General features: G+C 34.8%; 1 protein-coding gene across 28 annotated transcripts in view; it reads left to right on the top strand.

Moving 5' to 3' along the window:
- mmd (mind-meld) overlaps positions 1–21,924 on the top strand; it is a 1,228,927-nt gene that overhangs the window by 877,653 nt on the left and 329,350 nt on the right. For all 28 annotated transcript variants that reach the window (XM_067784016.1, XM_067784007.1, XM_067784005.1 and 25 more), the window contains one exon: positions 7,387–7,460. In XM_067784016.1, the coding sequence (XP_067640117.1) occupies positions 7,387–7,460 (74 nt within the window). The remainder of the gene's footprint in view (positions 1–7,386; positions 7,461–21,924) is intronic.

Below are 21,924 nucleotides of genomic sequence, written 5' to 3'. Positions count from 1 at the left end.
TGTCCGCTGTCGACACGCTTGTGTCCAATTATGTATATGGGTAAAACATACAGCAGCGAATAGAAAACTAGCAGTGAAAAATTTCATCTAAATTTGGCAGTCAACTTCTTTTTGTTTTATTTTTGCTATTTTAGAAAAAAATATATTTGTATTTTGTAATTAAAACTGTGCAAACTAATTGCAAACATTTTTGGAAAACTCGATAAAAATTCACGAAATTTTCAGGCTTTGCTTTTGGAGTTCTCTGTGTTTTAATCAATAATGGCATTGCAAGCCCGATCAGTAACACCTTATGTTAGCTCCACCTGTATGTTTGTATATAACCGACCGAATTAAGATCAACGGACACAAACTCAACTGAACTTATGACCACTTCAAAAGGACAGTAAGTCAACTTTATGCGCGTATCAACGACAGATGACAATAAAATAATTTGATGGTTAGGTGACTTAAATTCAACGGATATAAGATCAATTCTCCTCATGAGTACTTCTAATTGCATTAAGATCAGTCGAAACTTTACACATTACACATGTATCAAGGAAAAATTAATTTAATGACTTGTGACCACTTAAAATTGCCATAAGGTCAATTAAAATTTTGCACACGTATCTAGGAGCGGAGCAAAAATTTTATGGTGGGGGACATAAAGTCAACGAAATTAAGGCCAGTTTAGCTTATGGCCATATGAACCGGTCATAAGGTCAATTGCCTATTTGAAGTTGTCATAAGGCCAACTGTTTTTGTGACTTTTCAAAATTTGGTGCAGTGGCCATTTGACCATGTGACTATTTCGGGGGAAAGGCCATAACCATATTTTTAATAAATTGACACCAGCGCAAACACACGAAGTAAAACATTTGAAATATATAATAATAATTAGAAAAAACGGAAAAAACCAACCAAGGTCTCGCAAAACTCGCATTGACTTTTGACAATTTTTTTTCGTATGTTGTTTAAGATTTTCCTCCATTCAAAATGTAAAATTTTTTTTCATATGGAAGAAAATCTGGACCACCCTTCCGAAAAAACTTGTCAAAAATCAGGCATCAATGGGCAGCAAATCCGCACACTCAAAAAAAAAATAAATTAAAAGATCTCCAAAAAAAAGTTCAAAATTTTTTTAAGACTTTCTCAAATTATTTTGAAAAGGTTTTTGAAATCGGTTTGCATAGTTTCGTTTACAAAATTCATGTTCTAAAATATCGAAAATAAATAAAGCAGTGCATAGAGGTCTGGCGGCCGCCGTGGTATGGTGGTAGCGTGCACTGCCTACCAAGTCGATGATTGTGGGTTCAACTTCCGGTCAAAGCAACATCGAAATTTTAGAAACAAGTTTTTTCAATTAAAAGAAATTTGTTTAACCGGGATCGCCCCTCGGCAGTGTTTGGCAAGCACTCCCAGTGTATTTCTGCCTTGCAGTGCCGTTCAGGGTCGATATAAAACAAATAGTTGCCGTCACATCAAAAGGTAAAATTAAAAGGAGCACGACGCAAAATGGAAGAGAAGCTCGGCCTAATATCTCTTCGAAGGTTACTAAGCCATTCGTTTTTTTTTTAATATATAAAGCAGTGTCTAATTGACGAAATTTGAAAAAAAAATTTCACACTGTTGTTGTGCTTTTGGCTGCTGAATATTTAGTACAAACTCAATTTGTTATTCACCTTTTCCACCTTTATTAAAAAAAATAAAAAAGGAGTATTTCAGAGAAATGAATTGTATTTCAAAAAACTGAAATGTATTTCAGATAGTCTGAGATTTTTGATAGAAATGCACCAAATATGAAAATTAACTCTAAATAAAAAATTGCGCAAGTTAAAAGGATGAAAAAAGCAGCAAATTAAACAAAATTCGAAAAACACTGGTATAACACTCCAACTGACTGACATCCAGAGGCATCTAAAAAAACTAGATGAATGTGGAAAGGTTAGGTTTAGTCAGCTGTTGCAACTGTGTTTTAAATGTGTCGAAGAACCCGCCTACATACATACATTACAAACGTTTTTACTCCTGGTCCATTCATGTTGGGAAGTGCCCTGTTGATTTTTACTAATTATTATATTTTTCTTATACATTTTTCATTGTATTGAGCATCGACGGGAGAGATCTAGATGTAAAAGAATTTCTGAGCTATAATAATTGACCTTTTACGACTCAGCATGAGTCGGGGCTCTGTGTCGCATAATGACGAAATCTGTCAAAACGTCGAGTAAGGTCGTCAACTTCATTAAAAGTTCTTGAACCATTTCTGCAGCCCTTACCCTTTTGAATAAGCAACGGCATGTTTCCATCGCTCGCATACTTTATGAGCTTATACCACAGATCTGCCGCTATTGTTCCTTATAATAATAATAATAATAATAATAATAATAATAATAATAATAATAATAATAATAATAATAATAATAATAATAATAATAATAATAATAATAATAATAATAATAATACCCAACGGACTAATACCCTCCAAAGCCCGCCCGACCGGCGCGAAGGCGCATCCGTATGACGCACGGATTTGTTTTTGTTTTTGCCGAGTTGTTGATAGGCGAAGATTTGTTAAGCGTGGAGATCTAAAACTGCTCAGCTACAGAATAAAAATCATCAGCTGAGTAATATACATAACAGTTAGAAATTATACTTATACTACAACATTGTTAATTTAGAGAACATATTTAGTTTATTCTATTGTTTTTTTTTTTTTTTGTTACGAATTAAGATAGGATAAGACAGTTTTCTTTATGGTAAAAAGTGAATCCGTTATATCAAATGAATTAGAATGGGTGTTAAAATCATGACACAAACACCGAAAAGGTTCTTTCAATTCGAAGTTAGTTCTACACTGCCTCAAAAGAAGAGGTTTGTAATGTCTTGACACTCGTGATGGGACGTTAAAGTTTACTTGGACTAGAAAACAATCCATTCAGGAGCTTAGTCATAAATATAACGACTAGCATTTCTCTTCGACTTGCAAGAGTTGGAAGATTGATAAGCTTCAACCGACTTGTATAAGGCGGTAGATTATACGCAGAGTCCCACTGAAAATTCCTTAAAGAAAAAAGTAGAAATTGCTTTTGTATTTATTCAAGTCTAGCTGCATGAACTCGATATTGTGGATTCCAGACTATTGATCCGTATTCTAGTATCGGTCGAACTAACGTGGTAAAAAGGGCTTTAGTTACATAAAGGTCACTAAATTCTTTAGACCATCGTTTCACGAATGATAGAACACCTCTAGTCTTATTGACAGTAGCATTAATATGAAGGTTGAAACTAAGTTTAGCATCTATCGTGACTCCCAAGTCCGCAAAATAGTTTACTGATAGAAGACAAAAATTATTAATTACGTAAGAGGCTGCTGGCAAAGATCTTCGGGAGAGGGACATGAGTTTGCATTTATTGAGGATCAGCGGCATTGAATTTACGTTGCACCAATTACCTAGGCAGTTTAAATCCTTTGTCAAATGCTTTACTGAAATCAGTATAAATAACATCGGTGTAAAGATTTTCTCTAAATCCATTAGAAACTTGAGTTATGAATTCAAGTAGATTTATAATGGTAGATTTACCTTTACAGAATCCGTGTTGCGGTTCTGCAATCAAAGTAGAAATGGAAAATGTTAGCTGATTGGTAACGATGGCTCCAACAACTCTGGGATGGCCGACAACTTTGCTATTCCTCGATAGTTTTCTACACATGGCCTACTACCACTTTTGTGCAGGGTATGAGAAAAGATTCCTTCCAAGCAGAAGGAAAAATTCCACGTTTTAGGGACAGATTAAATAAAACAGTTGGATTCTGTTAAATGTGTTCAGCGCATTTTTTAAGAAAACAAGTGGGAATTAAATCAAGACCGTACTTAAAATAATAATTAAATAAAAACTATTAATTTCGCTTAACACAAGTTATGGTAACAAATAATTTTTTTGTTGATTTGATAGAAATTTTAGTTTTCTAGACGAAGGTTTCTTTCCTTAAATACAATCGTGTTTTCTGAAAAATATTTGAGATTATGGGAAATACTATAATTTATTAAATTTTGATGAGCTCGAGGCAGTTTAAAAAATTGAAACACAGTTTAAATGTTTGTATTTCTAATTTTATTTGGTCGATATTTCGATCTCATTCTGAGATCATCTTCAGGAAACAATCGAATATGTTTTCCGACACGGAAGATGATCTCAGACTCAGATCGAAATATCGACCAAATAAAATTAGAAATACAAACATTTAAAATGTGTTTCAATTTTTTAAACTGCCTCGAGCTCATCAAAATTTAATAAATTATGGGAAATACATTCAAGCTTTACCGAAATACATACATTTACTGAAATACATTTGCACTTTTCTGACATGCACATGAGCTTTACTGAAATACAATCACCTTTTTCTAATATACAATTGGAAAGTGTGTAGTCATAGATTTCCCTCAGTGTAGCTATATTCACTAGATATAAAAGCACAAGTTTCGTTTAAAGTTGCGACTGATGGCATTTTCACGCTCAAGGGAAAACTGGGCATACTTTAATACTAAATGCAGTTTGTTGTAGTTTTCCGTTAATAGTTTTGTAATGACGAAGCTAAAATTATTTGATGTAAATTAAATTTTGTGCCTTGGTTATTTGAAAAAAATAAAAATTAAAAAAAAAACTTCATTTATCACATATGATGTATGACTGGACAGAAATGAGGAAATATTTTCTATGTACATATATACAAGCAAGTGAGCATTGAGCTTAGCAGCGGTTAGACCAATTAGCTGAAAATAAAAGCTTTAGTTCTGAACTGCTACACTTCTTAATAATTCAGAATTATTACTAGTCCATTTTTATAATTACCAGCATTTTACGAGGTGGGAACTTCGACCAATAATATCTTGGATAAGGGATATAAAAATTAACGCTTGCATGGGATTGCTAAACAGAGACATACAAATTCATCTTTATTTGAAATGAGCTAAAACCTTTGCCCCTCTTCTTTCGCAGGGTTCTGGCATATAGCAATTTTTTTCAACTGATTCAATATCGATGTCATGCATTTGCCCTAGGAAGTGAATTAGGAACTGACCTCTCCCAAAATAATTTTAATTATGGTGGGGGTCTCTTGAAATGCAATATCTATTTCATTAGATTAATATTTGAGCTACCATTTTTTACTGTATGTGCACCAAACTTCAACATCAAACTTTTCCAAACAAAATTATTTATAATGCAATTTCCTTGAAATTTGGAACGTTCGTAGCTTTCTGCCTAAACTTAAATTTTAAATTTTTGGTGTTGGCGAAGGACGTGAACAAAGATAGAGAGAGGTGAAGGGAAAGAAAGATTTACAGGGAAGGGAGAGGGACATTTTCTTACCTCAGCGGGTTAGGGGGCTTAGAATATATCCGCGGTAGGTATGCCTGTCGTAAGAGGCGATTAAAATACCAAATTGATTCAAGGGTTTGTGTAGCGCAACCCTCTCAAGGGGTTGCCAGCGCAATATATAGCTTCTCCAACCCAACTACCCGTGTTGAATTCTGTTTCAATGACAGCCGAGGCTCCTGCAACCACGAACTCCTGATGGGTCTAGCGGGTGGGAGGGCGATATGGCCTAGAAGAGTTCATGTGGTCATATCAAATCTTTCCCGAGATGGTCGGGCTAGTACCTTTATTGTGCTTGTTACCGGAACGTACAGGATCTGCATACGGCAAAGGACCATAAACATCGATGACACTCCCCGATGCCTTCGGGAGTATCCTTATCACTACAACAACAACAACATGGACATTTCTTGTTTGTACCATCTGTTTACAATACGCTTAATTTATATATATGTACATAAATACATATTTATGTTTGTTTATTTAATAGTGTGTTCAGTTTATACTTATATTTAAGAATTCATGAGCTCAACACCGGCTTATAATAACTGAATTTCAATTATTATGTTTTCTAAGGGAAACTGAAAAGAAAAAAACATTTACTGGCATATTGCGATGGAACCATTACGAAAACCACCAACGTAATCATCATCAGGCAATTTTGTACTGTTATCAAAGGTTTCACTGAGACTCGAACCGCGAATCACATGCTCAAACAGCAGCAGCCTTAACCACTAGGCTATCCAAATTGTATTATGGCTGTTAAGCTCATGAATTCTTAAATATTAAGAGTTCGTTTATGTATTTGAGAACCAACATTACCCTAAAAAACAATATCAGCCTTGAAATCCAGAGAAGAATCACTCTTGCCAATAAATTTTACATTGGACTGAGTTGGCAGTTGAAAAGAAAAGTCCTCTCTCGTCAAATGCAAATCATGCTCATAAGGTCACTTATCGTACCCGTCCTGCTATATGGTGCAGAAGCATGGACATTGACAACATCAGATTAGGCGGCTCTGGGAGTATTCGAAAGAAGATGTTCCGGCTAAGAAGGTGATCTAATCGGAATCCATCTACGGAGGCTGAAAAAAAGAGTGGCCCCCACCAGGGTGGATCTGCTATATACGAAAGCATATGGTGAAGTTTGGATCTGATAAACTGAGGAAGATATGAAAAAAATCCTCTTTTATGAAAAATCTGTTGTATGGGGGATATATGCTATAGTGCTCCGATCCGGCTGGTTCCGACAAATGTCTAATCACACACCTAAATATACAAGTTCACCAAATTTTATCAAGATATCTCCAAAATTGAGGGACCAGTTTGCATATAAACAGACAGACAAACAGACGGACATGGCTAAATGAACTCAGCTCCTGATCATTTCAGTATAGTTATTGGTGGGTCTAGCTATTTTCCTTTAAGGACTTACAATTTTGAGACTCGTGTCGAAGTTATTATACTATTTCATTTTCATGTAAGGTATAAAAAAGGATATTGACCGACTCAACGCAGATCTGAACGCTTTTACAACCGCAACGCAATTAACAGTCTTATTTCTCCCAGCCCCATTTTGCGTGGGCGCCATTAAATAATATAAAGTGAACTTAATTTAATTCACATTATTTCTCTTTCAGTTTCTGAATTGATGTCATTTATATTTATAATTTTCTTTCAAAAGCGAATTAATGTGAATTGACGTAAGCTCCATTGACACTACTACACGTCACCTTCTAGGAGATACATATATAGTTTCAATATGATATCATTGCACTCCTAGTAGTACATAAGATACTTTTTTATTATACTTCATTCCCGTTACGAAAATGTTCTAGCTCAGGAAACTCTTGAAAAATTCTCTAAATATTTCAGAGTTTGTCGAAGCCCTCGCCAACGTAGGGCGATATTACACTCACAAGTTGATAGTTTATTTAATTTCTATACATAAATATTTATAATGTTTATATATACATTTTCCAAAAACGCTTAATGTACTTAAACATTTTCGATTATCTCTTTTCAGAAACACTTTCATCGCACCTCACTGTTAATTAAGGCCTTTAATCATAAGTTTCGCTTAGACTTGGAATTAAATTCGTGAGTATTCAGACTAAATACATTTTACATATTGGAATTTGATGTACTATTATTTTAGTACTCTGTAAAGCAAAAAAAAAAGTTGAAAAATGTTTCAGTAATTTAGTTTCACTATGAAAAACCAATACGTAAATATTAATTTTTGTCATTATAAACGCCAATTACTTAATTTTGCTTTTACACAAATTTAAAAATATTTTCTATTCCCTCACACACACATTTGTTCTTTTATGTTTCTTAATGAGCTGACAATTTAACGAGCATACATACTTACATCAATATCTCTACATCTCTATAAAAGAAAGGGCGAATAAATTGCTTTAAAGTGGATTATCATTTGAATGAGCTTTGGTTATAATGTCATTGAAATGCAAAATTTTTTAGCTTTGAGATGGCGCTGACATTTCCAATTTGTCGCTGTCTTGTTCATATAAAATTTAGTAACGAAATTTTAATGGTAGTGAGAAGGCAGAAGGATTTAATGAAAAATTATGTGGAAAATATTTAATATATGTATATTAATTCAAACCTGTGGACAGTACATTGATAATGAATTATCTGATTAGTTGTTCTAGAAGTTTTTTATTGATTCATGTACGACTTCTTAGATCTGGGGCTTTATTATAAACAAGTAAGTAAGTCTAAGCTAAGGTCCCTTTTTCGCTCTTTTTTGGAATCCAAATCTTTGGGCATTATTGGTCTTAGTGCTTTTGTTTAGCTATATTTTATTAAAATAATTTGTTAAAAATAAACGATTGTGAGCACACAAAAAATCAATTTGTAAAAAAAAAATAAAAAAAAAATATTTGATTAGAACTAACACTGCATTACCAGCAGTTGCTAACATTCGCCAGATGGCAGCGCAAGCGCAAGTAAGTTTTTATTGATAGATGATTTATTGATAGTACAGCTGTTTCTGTTGATATTTGATATGAGACTTTTATATTTGTTGCGCACGGATCCGGCTAGTATATTTAAAAAGTGATGTAATTACCATTAAATAACATGGAAGCTAAAATATACTATTTTATAAGCTTTTATTTAGTTTCATGTATGTAATGAAATCTTGCAAGTTAAATTTGATACACTTCCCGGTGTCCCATTGAGCTGAAATTTTGCACACATGTATAACTCCGATGACAATGCAAGATTAATTAGTGAGAATTCGATAAATTAATCGATAACCGAGTTATCGGTAAAGTTTAGTATTCACAAGGGAATAACAGCCTAAGTCCTCAAGAACGTAGGTAACTTCGCTTTGGTTGTGTATGCTGTTATTCCTCAAAGTTGCATACTTTTTGTTGCATACTTTTCTGCGCACTTGATTTTGTAATACAGACTTTTGGCGATCAGGGTTGCCCCTTCGGTCCATTTGGACCAAAAATGGTCCCATCCAACCCCATTTGGTCCACTGGCCTATTTTCTTCAATTTTGGTCCTTTTTAGGCAGTTGCCACGATTTTGGTACTTTTCTTTCTTTTTCACTCAGGTAAAAATTTACAATATTGCCCAAAAAATTTGCAGCACATTATTTTTATTTATAATATTATATTATATTATATTATATTATATTATATTATATTATATTATATTATATTATATTATATATTCTCACCACAAAAATTGCTCATTCAATAAAAATTTACGAGAACAGTGACATTTCACCTAGGAAATAATTAGGCGAGGCATTAAAAAGAAAGGTGTCGTTAATGGTTGATGAAACAACCGACTTATGAAAAAAACTCTTGTTTAATACTTATAATAATAATGATTAAATATTATCATCGGTTATTAAACACTTAGTGAAAGATTTTTGTCACTAGTAGAGCTAAACCAGGTGCAGTCATAAGTTCCTGAAGATGACTTCAGATTGAAGTTGAAATATTGGCAAGACAAACCATTCGACAAATAAATATACATTGTTTAACACATTTGCTGTATTTTAATAAACATATGTATATATTGGCCTAGAGCTCAAACCTACTTTGAATATAAGAGCTAAAAATATGTATTTCAAATGCACTTGCGCCTCTAAGAAATTTGACAAGGCTTGCAACTGATGAAGCGTAGAGTTTAATGAATTGAAAACTAAGTAAAAGAATAAAACTAATTTATTTTATATTAAGTGTACTTGCCACTTACTTAATTCAAGCCTACCGAGAGATATTGAGAGTTTGTGAAGGCACGTCGATATTTAAATCTTTTTCACCCAGCACAAGAAATATTTTTACTGGATGGCAGACATACTTCTTGAAGGCGATAACTTTATAGATGTACAACGAATGCAATTAAAAAATTTTATTTTTATATTCAGCTTTTGAAGCAAATGCAAAAGAGATTTGATTTTGGAAGAAATATTTTGTGTAAAATTATCCCCGGTAGGTGCTAGCATTAACCCCTGATGCCAGGTATTAAACTCACACTTACTGAATCTAGGCTATGATATAAAGTTTAAACGTTAAGAGAAAAAGTAAGCATCTATAGAAATAGAACTAACAAAATTGCTTAGTTTCATTTATGCTCTACTGAGTTTTCCACATAGTTCGACCAGAACGCAAATTTTTGAACCCTTCCATACAAAAACTTAACTGCGCTATACATTTTATTTCATTGCAACCAACAACGTAATGTTGGAACTAAAAGCTTTGTGAGCAAATCTAGGTTAACAACGTTAGGTTGGTGAACGACATACACCTATTCTGGAAATGTGAAAATGTAATACCATGAACTACATTTTATTTTTGTTTGTTCCTTGAATTTAAGCAAAGTATTTATTATGTCCAGTAAAATTTTATATAAGGAACCATGGAAACGTCCTAAAGTTTTGTATTTTACAACGAATGCGACCTCTTTTTTTGAGATTTCGTCCTTTTTTCCGTGAATTTTGGTCCCAAATGAAACATGGTGTGGTACCGTGTTGGCGATGGAACAGAGCAGAGATCTGCAATGAGTAGTTGTAAATTGAACGCGACATAGGCAAAATCACAATAAAAAATGATTTTATGTTAGCTAAAACTCGAATAGAAGAACTTGCTGTTCAAAATTGACTTCGAAGAAACATTGTAATGTTGATGCATTAAAAGAAATGGCTAGGATGAGAAACGTTACAAATAACTAAGTAAAGATTACATAACTAATTTAAACAATATTTTACCCTATTAAAAAATAAAATAAATTCATATTTAATTTAAATTTAACAAAAAAGCTTTTCTAAGAACAAGCTTCTATTACTTGTTAATAAAACGAACTAAAAAGTAAAAAATAAAATTAAAGAAAAACAATTTTTTTTTTAAATAAACTTTTATTATTGGTTAATAATATTAACTAAAAAGTAAAAAATAAATTAACTGTAAAGAAAAATAACACTATAAGTTCATTGTAAATTTTAGCGATAATTAGGCCTTTTCGTCTGCGACAAAAAAATTACATATTGTACATAATTGTATATTTTTAACATTAAAACTTTACGATCATATGTATTTAATTAGCGAGCTTTGCTCATATTGCTTTATACAATGGTTTTTGTAATTGATATTAGAGAAAAATTGTAAGTTTACAAACGGCGATGGTTACTAGGATATGTTTCTGAATTTCACTTCTTCAGCAAAGCTCGCTAATTAAATACATATGATCATATTGATATAATAGTAACAGCGGAAGTATTAAAAACAAATACTGTAAAAATCCGAACAAATGTTACTAAGCTTTCAAAAGCACGCCTAAAAATCATATCCACACCATTAGGAATAAACTACATACAGAGTGTATGTGCCTACATGGTGATCAAAAGGAATATAAACAAAAAAGGCAACTCTTAGAGACCAATTGTACAGCGAACAACGGAACATTCATATGGCGTAGCAGCTAAAAAGGCTTGCACTGATATGAATGTTGGAGACTCGAGTTCAACGCTCAGCTCCCGAAAAGCTAGCTGATGAAGAAATGAAATTCAGAAACATGTCCTAGTAACCATCGCCGTTTGTAAACTTACAATTTTTCTCTAATATCAATTAAAACTTTACACCTAAATCTTACAGTTAATATCACGGTCCTAATTGTTCGAATAAAAGCGTGTTACATTGTGATAGCAAGAAAAGGAGGTCCTAAATGTTCTTACTTATATCATCAAAATATAACACGCCTTTTATTAGAATAAATAGGACTATGATATAAACTGTAAGGTTTAATAATTTAGGTGTAAAGTTTTAATGTTAAAAATATATAATTATGTAAAATATGAAATTTTTTTGTCGCAGACGAAAAAGCCTAATTATCGTTAAAGGTTACAATGAACTTATAAAGTGGGTTATTTCTTTACAGTCAATTTATTTTTTACTTTTTAGTTAATACTATTCACCAATAAAAAAAAAACTTATTTTTAAAAAAGTTTTTTTTTCTTTAATTTTATATATAAGTAAGCCTGTCGTGAGCAGCTGAAAAATAGATACTGTCACAGAAACAATGTTCCTATAGAATCTCGCTAAACTTTGCAACAGTTTGTTAGACTTTTCCAAAATTCTAGCAAGTTTCTATTTTTCGTCATAAAGTCAACCCACGTATCAAGTTTCATTAATTAATTATATCATTTATTCGTACCAAATTTCAACATTATGTCTTTTATGGCCTTTGAATTACGGCTTGAAAAACTTTACAATTTTCTTCTCATAAATGTAGGCTAGATAATTTTCAAAGATTTTACAAATTTTTTGTTTTCTTCATTAAGTCAACTAACATATTAAGTTTCGTTACTTTATCGGTCTTTGACAATGAATTACCGCATTTTTCCCTATAGAATTTGGACAAACGGACGAATGCGCTAAATCAAAATTTTTTGTCGATGCTGATAATTTTGTATATGTATATTTGTATATTGTGTGCCGAAAGTTTATAATACTTCGATAGCAACTGGATGGCTCATCTATACCTCGTCGAAAATATACTGATAACGAACCGATAAGAAGTGGATAACACGCCCACATTCAGTAGACAATAAACCGATAGCTGTTCGATAAGAAACCTTTAAGCCAGCAGCCTTGGCACACCATTCTCCAGATTACTTTGGGGTTTCTCTAGTGTGGCCCTTAGGTATCGTTTTCTCACCAAAAAGTTATCGATGCATTATAAAAAGGCTATCAATTTGTTTTCGGAAACTGATGGAGTTTTTTATTGTTACCAGTCCGAAAAGTCGTTGATTTAGTAATTAAAAGTGTTTCGATTAGTTAACGAAAAAAATCTATTTCTTATCGGAGTGTTACCAAATCGTTATCGGCATAGTATTTTAACGGCATCTCAACGGTTCGTTATTACTCAAATACCTTTAAAATTTCAACATAAACTCGATGACGTATGTGTAACCTCGATAACAAGCAGATAAGAAACGACAAGCTTATCCTAAATTAATATCTAATTGGGTTTTTTCGGCGGCGGTATGAAGTGTTTTGAAATATGCTTCCACTACTCCTGCATTCTGTCGGGTTTCTTTGTGCTCACAGAGAGCAGGCGTGAGAATCGAGTTGCGAAATCAATCTGTTGTTATTGCAGCTTTTCGACATCTAGCTTTCCTTGTGTGTTTTGTTCCTTGACTGTACACGCGCATAGGCGGGTCCATATTTTTGCTGCGACAAGATGGGGACCCGATAAGATATTAGGTCCTCAGATTGTGCGCACATCTAAAACAATGCAGGCGTACCGTCTGTCTTTCACAACTTGGTCGATCTGATTACGTATTTGGCTGTCCCATGTATCTTGATGTATATTTTATTCATGTACTTGTTCGAGCTCTAGTTAACTTAAAAACTTTTATTTCCTAAACCTTCACCTGTATGCTTACCCATCGAACTTTACGAGTAGTTGGTACTTAGGTCTTTTTATACAACTTTCTACGTTTTTCATAAAATGTTTCTTAAGTATAAGCAAAGAATAAAAAAGTTTTAGTTTTGAAGAAAGTTACCTACCTTTATTTAGGTTACGATTTCTATGTCGAATTATCATACACCATTTTTCCTTATTAGTGTATTCTTAATAGCGAATGTGTGAAATTCCGTATCCTGTACCGCGTACGTCCATGTTCTCCAAGCTTATACCAAATTAAGGTAAACACTTAATAAGATTATTTATTTATTAATTTATATATAGCCTATCGATTTATAATCAAAGAAGCTCTTGCTTCTATTTGTGTTACTCAAGATTTCGCAATTTTCCTTTCTCTTACACCTTTTCATGCTATTCTCTTCATGTGGCAAATGTAGAGCCTCAAACAAATACGCGCATATGCATAAAGAAATCAAGGCAAATAAAAACCAAAAAAGTTACAAAAAACAAAAAAAGCTGACAAATTTGTTCGTTCTACACGTGTGCAAAGAACGCTCGACGACCTTTTGCAGAAGTTAGAAAAATGAATAGGATTTGAATGATTTTCATACCAAGCAAATATTTATTTGTGTTGCACCTTAAGGGTAGCTCACTTCTTCAGTACTTGTATACATAGCTTCATACCAGCGGGTGTTGGTTGTCTCTGGATCATGGGCGAAAACTTCCGAAAAGAGACAATTATTCGATGGCCACCTACTGAGCTAATACAAGGCTTCCGCAGAGCGGCGTTCTATGTTGACCACAAAAACCAAAGTGTCGAAAGTGGCAATAGATTTTTATTGCTTTTATTTGTTTTTATTCTTCCTATCAACTTCTTCAAGCTCTAGCTTTTTATTGCCTAGATAAGATAATGGCACATTGTTGTTTTTTATTACTCTACCTTTAACCAAATGGTTTTTGCCAACTCGTAATTTCGTAAATGCAAGTTGAGGTAGTGGGTTCAGAGTAGAGGTTTACGCCGATCACTTTGTCGGCGGCGGCGGCGTAGGCTCTATTATATACCGGCTGCGTGGGCGGCGCGCCGGCGTACGCCGGTGTTCTTACTTTAAAAAGCTTGATTTTTTCTATTTAAAAAAATAATATTTAGTAAAGGTTTTGTTTGTATGTATTTCAGGAAATCAACTTATTGGCCATTTCGGAAAGATCTGGGGTTTTTGCTTCAAAACCTCGCAGATCGTTTAAAAATTTTCTGGAATAGCTCCTTGCGGAGGGACTGTCCCTCGTTCACTTACTCCAGAGAGGCTTCGAACTTAACCCCGGCCTTTGGAATTGGTACTGCTGCGTCTGCTTAAAAGAAATACAGATACATAAAATGGTCACACTTTTGTCTGTGTATCTCGTGCAAAGCGTAGTTTCATCTGGGGTTAACTCCTAATAATCGTCGCGAAAGCAATTTCTTTAAATCATTTGTGGCTCCTTGTGGGTCACGCACAAAGGCGACTTACGGTTGGTATCAATTATCTACTAATAGTCATGACTCTCGTGGCACAGGGCGCCTCCAGTTTTTCGGCCGTTTTTAGGAGCTCCAATTCCCGATGTGCGAACAGTAGTAATACAGACCACCAGTCGCTACCACGCCTCCTGACCCTCACACCACATGCCAGCACAGAAGCTATAGCACTGCGGCTTCGAAGTCATACCTTCGACGACGTCACTTCCTTAGAAGCTCTTGGTGTAGCTCCGGAGACTTTCTAACGGATGTTTTTGTCGCGCTATGCAGCCGACGAAACACCTTGAAACGTTAGAGAGTTACTATTCGGTCAAGGATGCCGCCCTCGAAATCATAAGCAGTCTAAGTGGGTGTCATTGCGTAATGGGTGAAAATCGTATAATCCTCGGCACATCTACATAATTAAAATTTTACAAGGACCCTGTATAAAATTTTTAAAATGTAGACCAAAATTTGCAGACGTTTGTGTTCAAAACATTGATTCAATAGTCTTCGTTAAATCAAAACGATATTTTAGAATTAAACTCGACCGATTTTTAGTTGAAAGACGTTGACTGCTGTTTCCGGCCTTATGATATAAGAGCTCATTATGGATGACCGCGTAGATTCAGTTTTCAGACTAGTTCGACTGTCCACTACGTTAGGGTAGTAACACAAACGGTCATTAGTTCAACTGTCTTGGGAAAGCTTTTGCTTCACCACTTTGAGTGTTCTTGCGAAGGACAAAGCCTCACCTGGTAAAAATATATGTGCTTAAGTATTCACATTTGTAAAAGTAACCGTAACGTGTAGGTGATATTTAAACTTGGTTGATAGGCTACAATCAATGTGATTGACTCCAAGGGACTAGTTTTGGATAGGGCCGCCGACTTTAGGAAATATCAAACCGGGAAACTTGGGTGTTGAATGATGAAGTGTGAAAATCTAAATTTACATTTCAGACCCTATTGTATAGTTTTGCAAATAGACAACAGATGTTTGAATGTAAGCCCAAGTCATTTTTCAAACCCTTATACGTACAAATATCCTCAACTTAAGTATGAGGTAAGAATCATTTCAGAGGATTGTGTATGCCCCTAGAACCTACTAAAGGATTTTGCATCACTGATTTCGCCTATTCTTTCAGCCAATCGCAATATAAAATTAAAAAAAAATCGGCACCTTTTTTGGGTAATTTGCTTTTCTTGACAACTTGAGGAAAATTTGAAAACATGTTCGCCTTGGGTCATTTCATTTGAATTCGTTGTTCATTATTTTAATAACTTGGTGAATTGGGTGATGCAAAGTCCGTTTTAAGCTGACGTCGAAAGCGCCTTTTTATACTCAGTTGAGCAGAGCTCACAGTGTATATTAACTTTGATTGGATAACGGTTGGTTGTACAGGTATAAAGGAATCGAGATAGATATAGACTTCCATATATCAAAATCATCAGTATCGAAAAAAAATTTGATTAAGCCATGTCCGTTCGTCCTTCCGTCTGTCCGTTAACACGATAACTTGAGTAAATTTTGAGATATCTTGACCAAATTTGGTATGTAGATTCCTGGGCGCTCATCTCAGATCGCTATTTAAAATGAACGATATCGGACTATAACCACGCCCACTTTTTCGATATCGAAAATTTCGAAAAATCGAAAAATTGCGATAATTCATTACCAAAGAGGGATTAAGCGATGAAACTTGGTAGGTGCGTTGAACTTATGACTCAGAGTAGAAAATAAGTAAAATTTTGAAGTTTTGAAAGCTGTAATTTGGCAGTCGTTGAAGATATCATGATGAAATTTGGCAGGAACGTTACTCCTGTTACTATATGTATGCTCAAAAAAAATTAGCAAATTCGGAGAACGACCACGCCCACTTAAAAAAATTTTTTTTTTTAAGTGAAATTTTTACAAAAAATTTAATATCTTTACAGTATATAAGTAAATTATGTCAACATTCAACTCCAGTAATGATATGGTGCAACTAAATACAAAAATAAAAGAAAATTTCAAAATGGGCGTGGCTCCGCCCTTTTTCATTTAATTTGTCTAGGATAATTTTAATGCCATAAGTCGAACAAAAATTTACCAATCCTTGTGAAATTTGGTAGAGGCTTAGATTCTAGGACGATAACTGTTTTCTGTGAAAAAGGGCGAAATAGGTTGAAGCCAAACCCAGTTTTTATACACAGTCGACCGTCTGTCCTTCCGCTCGGCCATTAACACGATAACTTGAGCAAAAATCGATATATCTTTACTAAACTCAGTTCACATAATTACCCGAACTCACTTTCTATTGGTATAAAAAATGACCGAAATCTGACTATGACCACGCCCACTTTTTCGATATCGAAAATTACGAAAAATGAAAAAAGTGCCATAATTCTATACCAAATACGAAAAAAGGGTTGAAACATGGTAATTGGATTGGTTTATTGACGCAAAATATAACTTTAGAAAAAAACTTTGTAAAATAGGTGTGACACCTACCATTTTAAGTAAAAGAAAATGAAAAAGTTCTGCAGGGCGAAATCAAAAGCCCTTGGAATCATGGAAGGATTACTGTTCGTGGTATTACATATATAAATAAATTAGCGGTACCCGACAGATGATGTTCTGGGTCACCCTGGTCCACATTTTGTTCGATATCTCGAAAACGCCTTCACATATACAACTAAGGGTCACTCCCTTTTAAAACCCTCATTAATACCTTTAATTTGATACCCATATTGTACAAAGACATTCTAGGGTCACCCCTGGTCCACGTTTATGGCGATATCTCGAAAAGGCGTCCACATATAGAACTAAGGCCCACTCCCTTTTAAAATACTCATTATCAGCTTTCGTTTGATACCCATAATGTATAAACGCATTCTAGAGTCAATCCTGGTCCACCTTTATAACGATATCCCGAAAAGGCGTCCACCTATAGAATTAAGGCTCACTCCCTTTTAAAATACTCGCTAACACCTTTCATTTGATACCCATATCGTACAAATTAATTCTAGAGTCACCCCTGGTCCACCTTTATGGTGATATCTCGAAAACGCGTCCACCCATAGAACTAAGGCCCACCCACTTTTAAAATACTCATTAACACCTTTTATTTGGTACCCATATCGTACAAACAAATTCTAGAGTCACCCCTGGTCCACCTTTATTGCAATATCTCGAAAAGGCGTCAACCCATAGAACTAAGGCCCACTCCCTTTTAAAACACTCATTAACACCTTTCATTTGATACCCATATCGTACAAATTAATTCTAGAGTCACCCCTGGTCCACCTTTATGGCGATATCTCGAAAAGGCGTCCACCTATAGAACTAAGACCCACTCCCTTTTAAAATACTCATTAACACCTTTCGTTTGATACCCATATTGTACAAACGCATTCTAGAATCATCTCTGGTCCACCTTTATGGCGATATCGCGAAAAGGCGTCCACCTATAGAACTAAGACCCACTCCCTTTTAAAATACTCATTAACACCTTTTATTTGGTACCCATATCGTACAAACAAATTCTAGAGTCACCCCTGGTCCACCTTTATGGCAATATCTCGAAAAGGCGTCAACCCATAGAACTAAGGCCCACTCCCTTTTAAAATACTCATTAACACCTTTCATTTGATACCCATATCGTACAAATTAATTCTATAGCCACCCCTGGTCCACCTTTATGGCAATATCTCGAAAAGGCGTCCACCCATAGAACTAAGGCCCACTCCCTTTTAAAATACTCATTAACACCTTTTATTTGGTAGCCATATCGTACAAACTAATTCTAGAGTCACCCCTGGTCCACCTTTATAACGATATCCCGAAAAGGCGTCAACCTATAGAACTAAGGCCCACTCCGTTTTAAAATACTCATTAACACCTTTCATTTGATACCCATATCGTACAAACAAATTCTAGAGTCAGCCCTGGTCCACCTTTATGGCGATATCTCGAAAAGGTGTCCATCTATAGAACTATGGCCCACTCCTTCTTAAAATACTCTTTAATACCTGCCATTTGATACGCATGTCATACAAACACATTCCAGGGTTACCCGAGGTTCATTTTCCTACATGGTGATTTTCCCTTATTTTGTCTCCATAGCTCTCAACTGAGTATGTAATGTTCGGTTACACCCGAACTTAGCCTTCCTTACTTGTTTTGAATAACTTTTGAACAGTTAGAAAGATTTAAATTTCGCAATTAGTTTCTTATAATTGGCCGTGATTCGAATCCGTTGATACCACTTTCGACCATATCTGACCAATTTTCGACATATAGTGGCCTAAACAGTCTTAAACGAGTAGAAAATATAGTAACGCGCCGGACGCCGCCGCCGCGCCGATATTTTTGAAATTCGGCGGCGGCGTGCGAATAACGACAAAAATCGGCGGCGTATACCTCTAGTTCAGAGCTAAGTGTATACGGCTCGATGGACACTTAAGTACTCTTCAGCTGATATTAATATTTTTATTATTCAAAATAAAAAAGTTTCTTCAAAATTAAAATAAATAATAAGCACACAAATAAACATAATTTTATGTCTGAAAATTATAAAAATATCTCTAGCAGATAAAACGACTTGTTTGCACAGGTTTGCCTGTACCTATAAGTGTGGGCAAGTCCATCGTAAAACATAAAGTTATCGAGCCCCGACAAGCATTCAGAATCATAAAAGTGTTAAAAATAAGTCTAAACGCTGTACTTGTTGTTGTTGTAGTGATAAAGACATTCCACTAAAGTTACAAGCTCAATAAGGTACAAGCCCGACAATTTGGGGATCGATTTAATATGACCAAATTGTACCTTCTAGGCGATACCCACTCGCCCCCCCCCCCCCCTGTAGTTCCATGAGTAGCTTGGTGTAGCCAGAGCCTCGCCTGATAAAGAAACAGATTTCGTCCCAGGTAGGTAAGGTTGACAGTTGGGTTGGAGAAGCTTTAAGTTGCACTGATATCCCCTTGAAAGTTTTGCACTAGACAAATTCCTAATCCCGTCGGGTCGTGTTTACATTGAGTGCTTACTGGCACTTGCGACGCCGTTGATCGCCTTTTGAAAGTAGTAAATATCACTTAAAGTAACCATTTTGTAGTTTTTTACATAGACTTCGGAAAGCACGTAAAATAGTTAAGTTACTATTTGACAAATGACGTTGCTACGACCTCTGTACGCATTAGCAAAAAATTATCCGCGTCTTTCAAGAAAAACAGAAAATTTCCAAACGACACTGGAGTTTTTATACTGCAATATCCTCAACTTGATGATGGAGAGGATGGTTCAATATACAAAATAAATTCATTTTGAAATAACCTAAGGTTAAGTTAGATTGAACTGGTCGGTCTTTGAGGACATCACATAGACTGAATGAGTCCGTAGTGTTACCAGAAGTTTGCTTTACAACCAAAATGATAAACCATATCAAAAACCAGGACCTGTGTTATAAGATAACTCCGTCCTCTTGGGAAAAACTGGATTTTCTAATAGCTGGAGTTTTAACCTGGCAAGTGCAGTACACGAGCACAAAATATTTTCTTTCTCCGAAACGCACTTCCTACATCTGCTATCACTGACCAAGCGTAATTTAAAGGCATGTTACACCAGAAAGCAATGTCCAGTCAGAATACCCGTTATAAGTCTACAGTCCTCTCTTTTTAATGATAGAAGTAACTTTGTTACTCTAACGGTGTAAGACCTACACATGATCTTCGAAACAGTCCCGCATTAGAGTCCATGCCTTCTCTTATTCTCCCCCATATGGGAATAAAAAGTCAGATTAACTAGCTGAATAAAATAATTAAAAAAAATTGTTTTAAGTTAAACGGTTTTATTGAAAACAATACTTACAAGAAGTAATAATAATACTAAAAGCTAGAAAATAATTAGGTAATTTCTAGGTACTAGTCATCACACTCCTCATCAATCTATGGCGTTGATCAGACAACTAAAAGCGTTGGGCGCGTGAAATTTCTAAAAATGTAAGGCGTACCATAACCTGATTAAGGTTCAGTTGGTCTTATATATGACGATCAATAGAAATTTGACGCATCCAACGCTTTTATTTAATTGTCTTATCAACGCCCTAGATTGATGAGGAGTGTGATGACTAGTACCTAGAACATACCTAATTACTTTCTAGCTTTTAGTATTATTATTACTTCATGTAAGTATTGTTTTCAATAAACCCGTTTAACTTAAAAAATTTTTTTTAATTATTTTACTTTCAAGTTTTTAGTCTTTATTTAATTGCCTATTATTTCTCATTCTATTTAGTTCATTTAGTGACTCATTATTACAAGGACTCTTTGCTGACAATTTGCTACAATCTAAGTCTTCAATACAAAATCCTTCCAAAGACTTTACTCGACTCTGCGCCACGTATGCTTGTCCCTCCTCCAACTCCAAAATATTTTGATGTCACTTCTACCGGACTGTATGTAATATTTGTTCCAAATATGAGCCAAATCGGACATCATAGGTCGCTTTCTATTCATATATATATTATGTGCTCCAAATATGGACCAAATCGGACCACAAATACGATTTTTGTGAATATCTCGATCCTTGCGCCACCTAGCGGCGATTTTTTTCTTATTATTGCATTGTCATCGGGTTCTGAACTATATTCCAAATTTCAAGCTTGCAGCTTATCGGGAAGTTACTTAAATTTCAATTACAAAATTCGTTCACAACGGCCGTGCATGCGGCCTGCCTGTCAAGTCAAGCTAAATAAAACCGTTTAATAAAAAGGGGCATCCGTAGACATCCCAATTTTATTGGGCGATATTAGGAGTAACCTTGCAAATGAAAGAATAAAGTGCATAAGAGATTGTTATTTCTTTTGTTTCTAATTAACATCAATTATCGAGAAAACCAAGCTACTAGTGAAGCGAAATTCAACCTATTAACAAACCATTCAACGGTGGGTTAGGGGCTTGAAATATTCCCGCACTACAACAACACCAAAATCTAGGGGCGGGTGCGATAAGGTCATATGAAATCGTTCACAAGTTGGTCTGGCTAGTATCTTTATGATGCTAATTTTCGGAATGTGCGGCATCTATATCCGCCAAATGTATCGATAATATTACCCAAAAAATCTTCGGAGTGTGTTTTTATTGCTACAGAAAAAAAGAAGCAGACAGAGATGGCGTATATTATTTTG

The sequence above is a fragment of the Eurosta solidaginis genome, chromosome 4 (genome assembly GCF_040869045.1).
Source record: "Eurosta solidaginis isolate ZX-2024a chromosome 4, ASM4086904v1, whole genome shotgun sequence".
Lineage (NCBI taxonomy): Eukaryota > Metazoa > Arthropoda > Insecta > Diptera > Tephritidae > Eurosta > Eurosta solidaginis.
The sequence above is the reverse complement of the archived record's forward strand: the minus strand, read 5'-3'. Positions and strand labels throughout refer to the sequence as shown.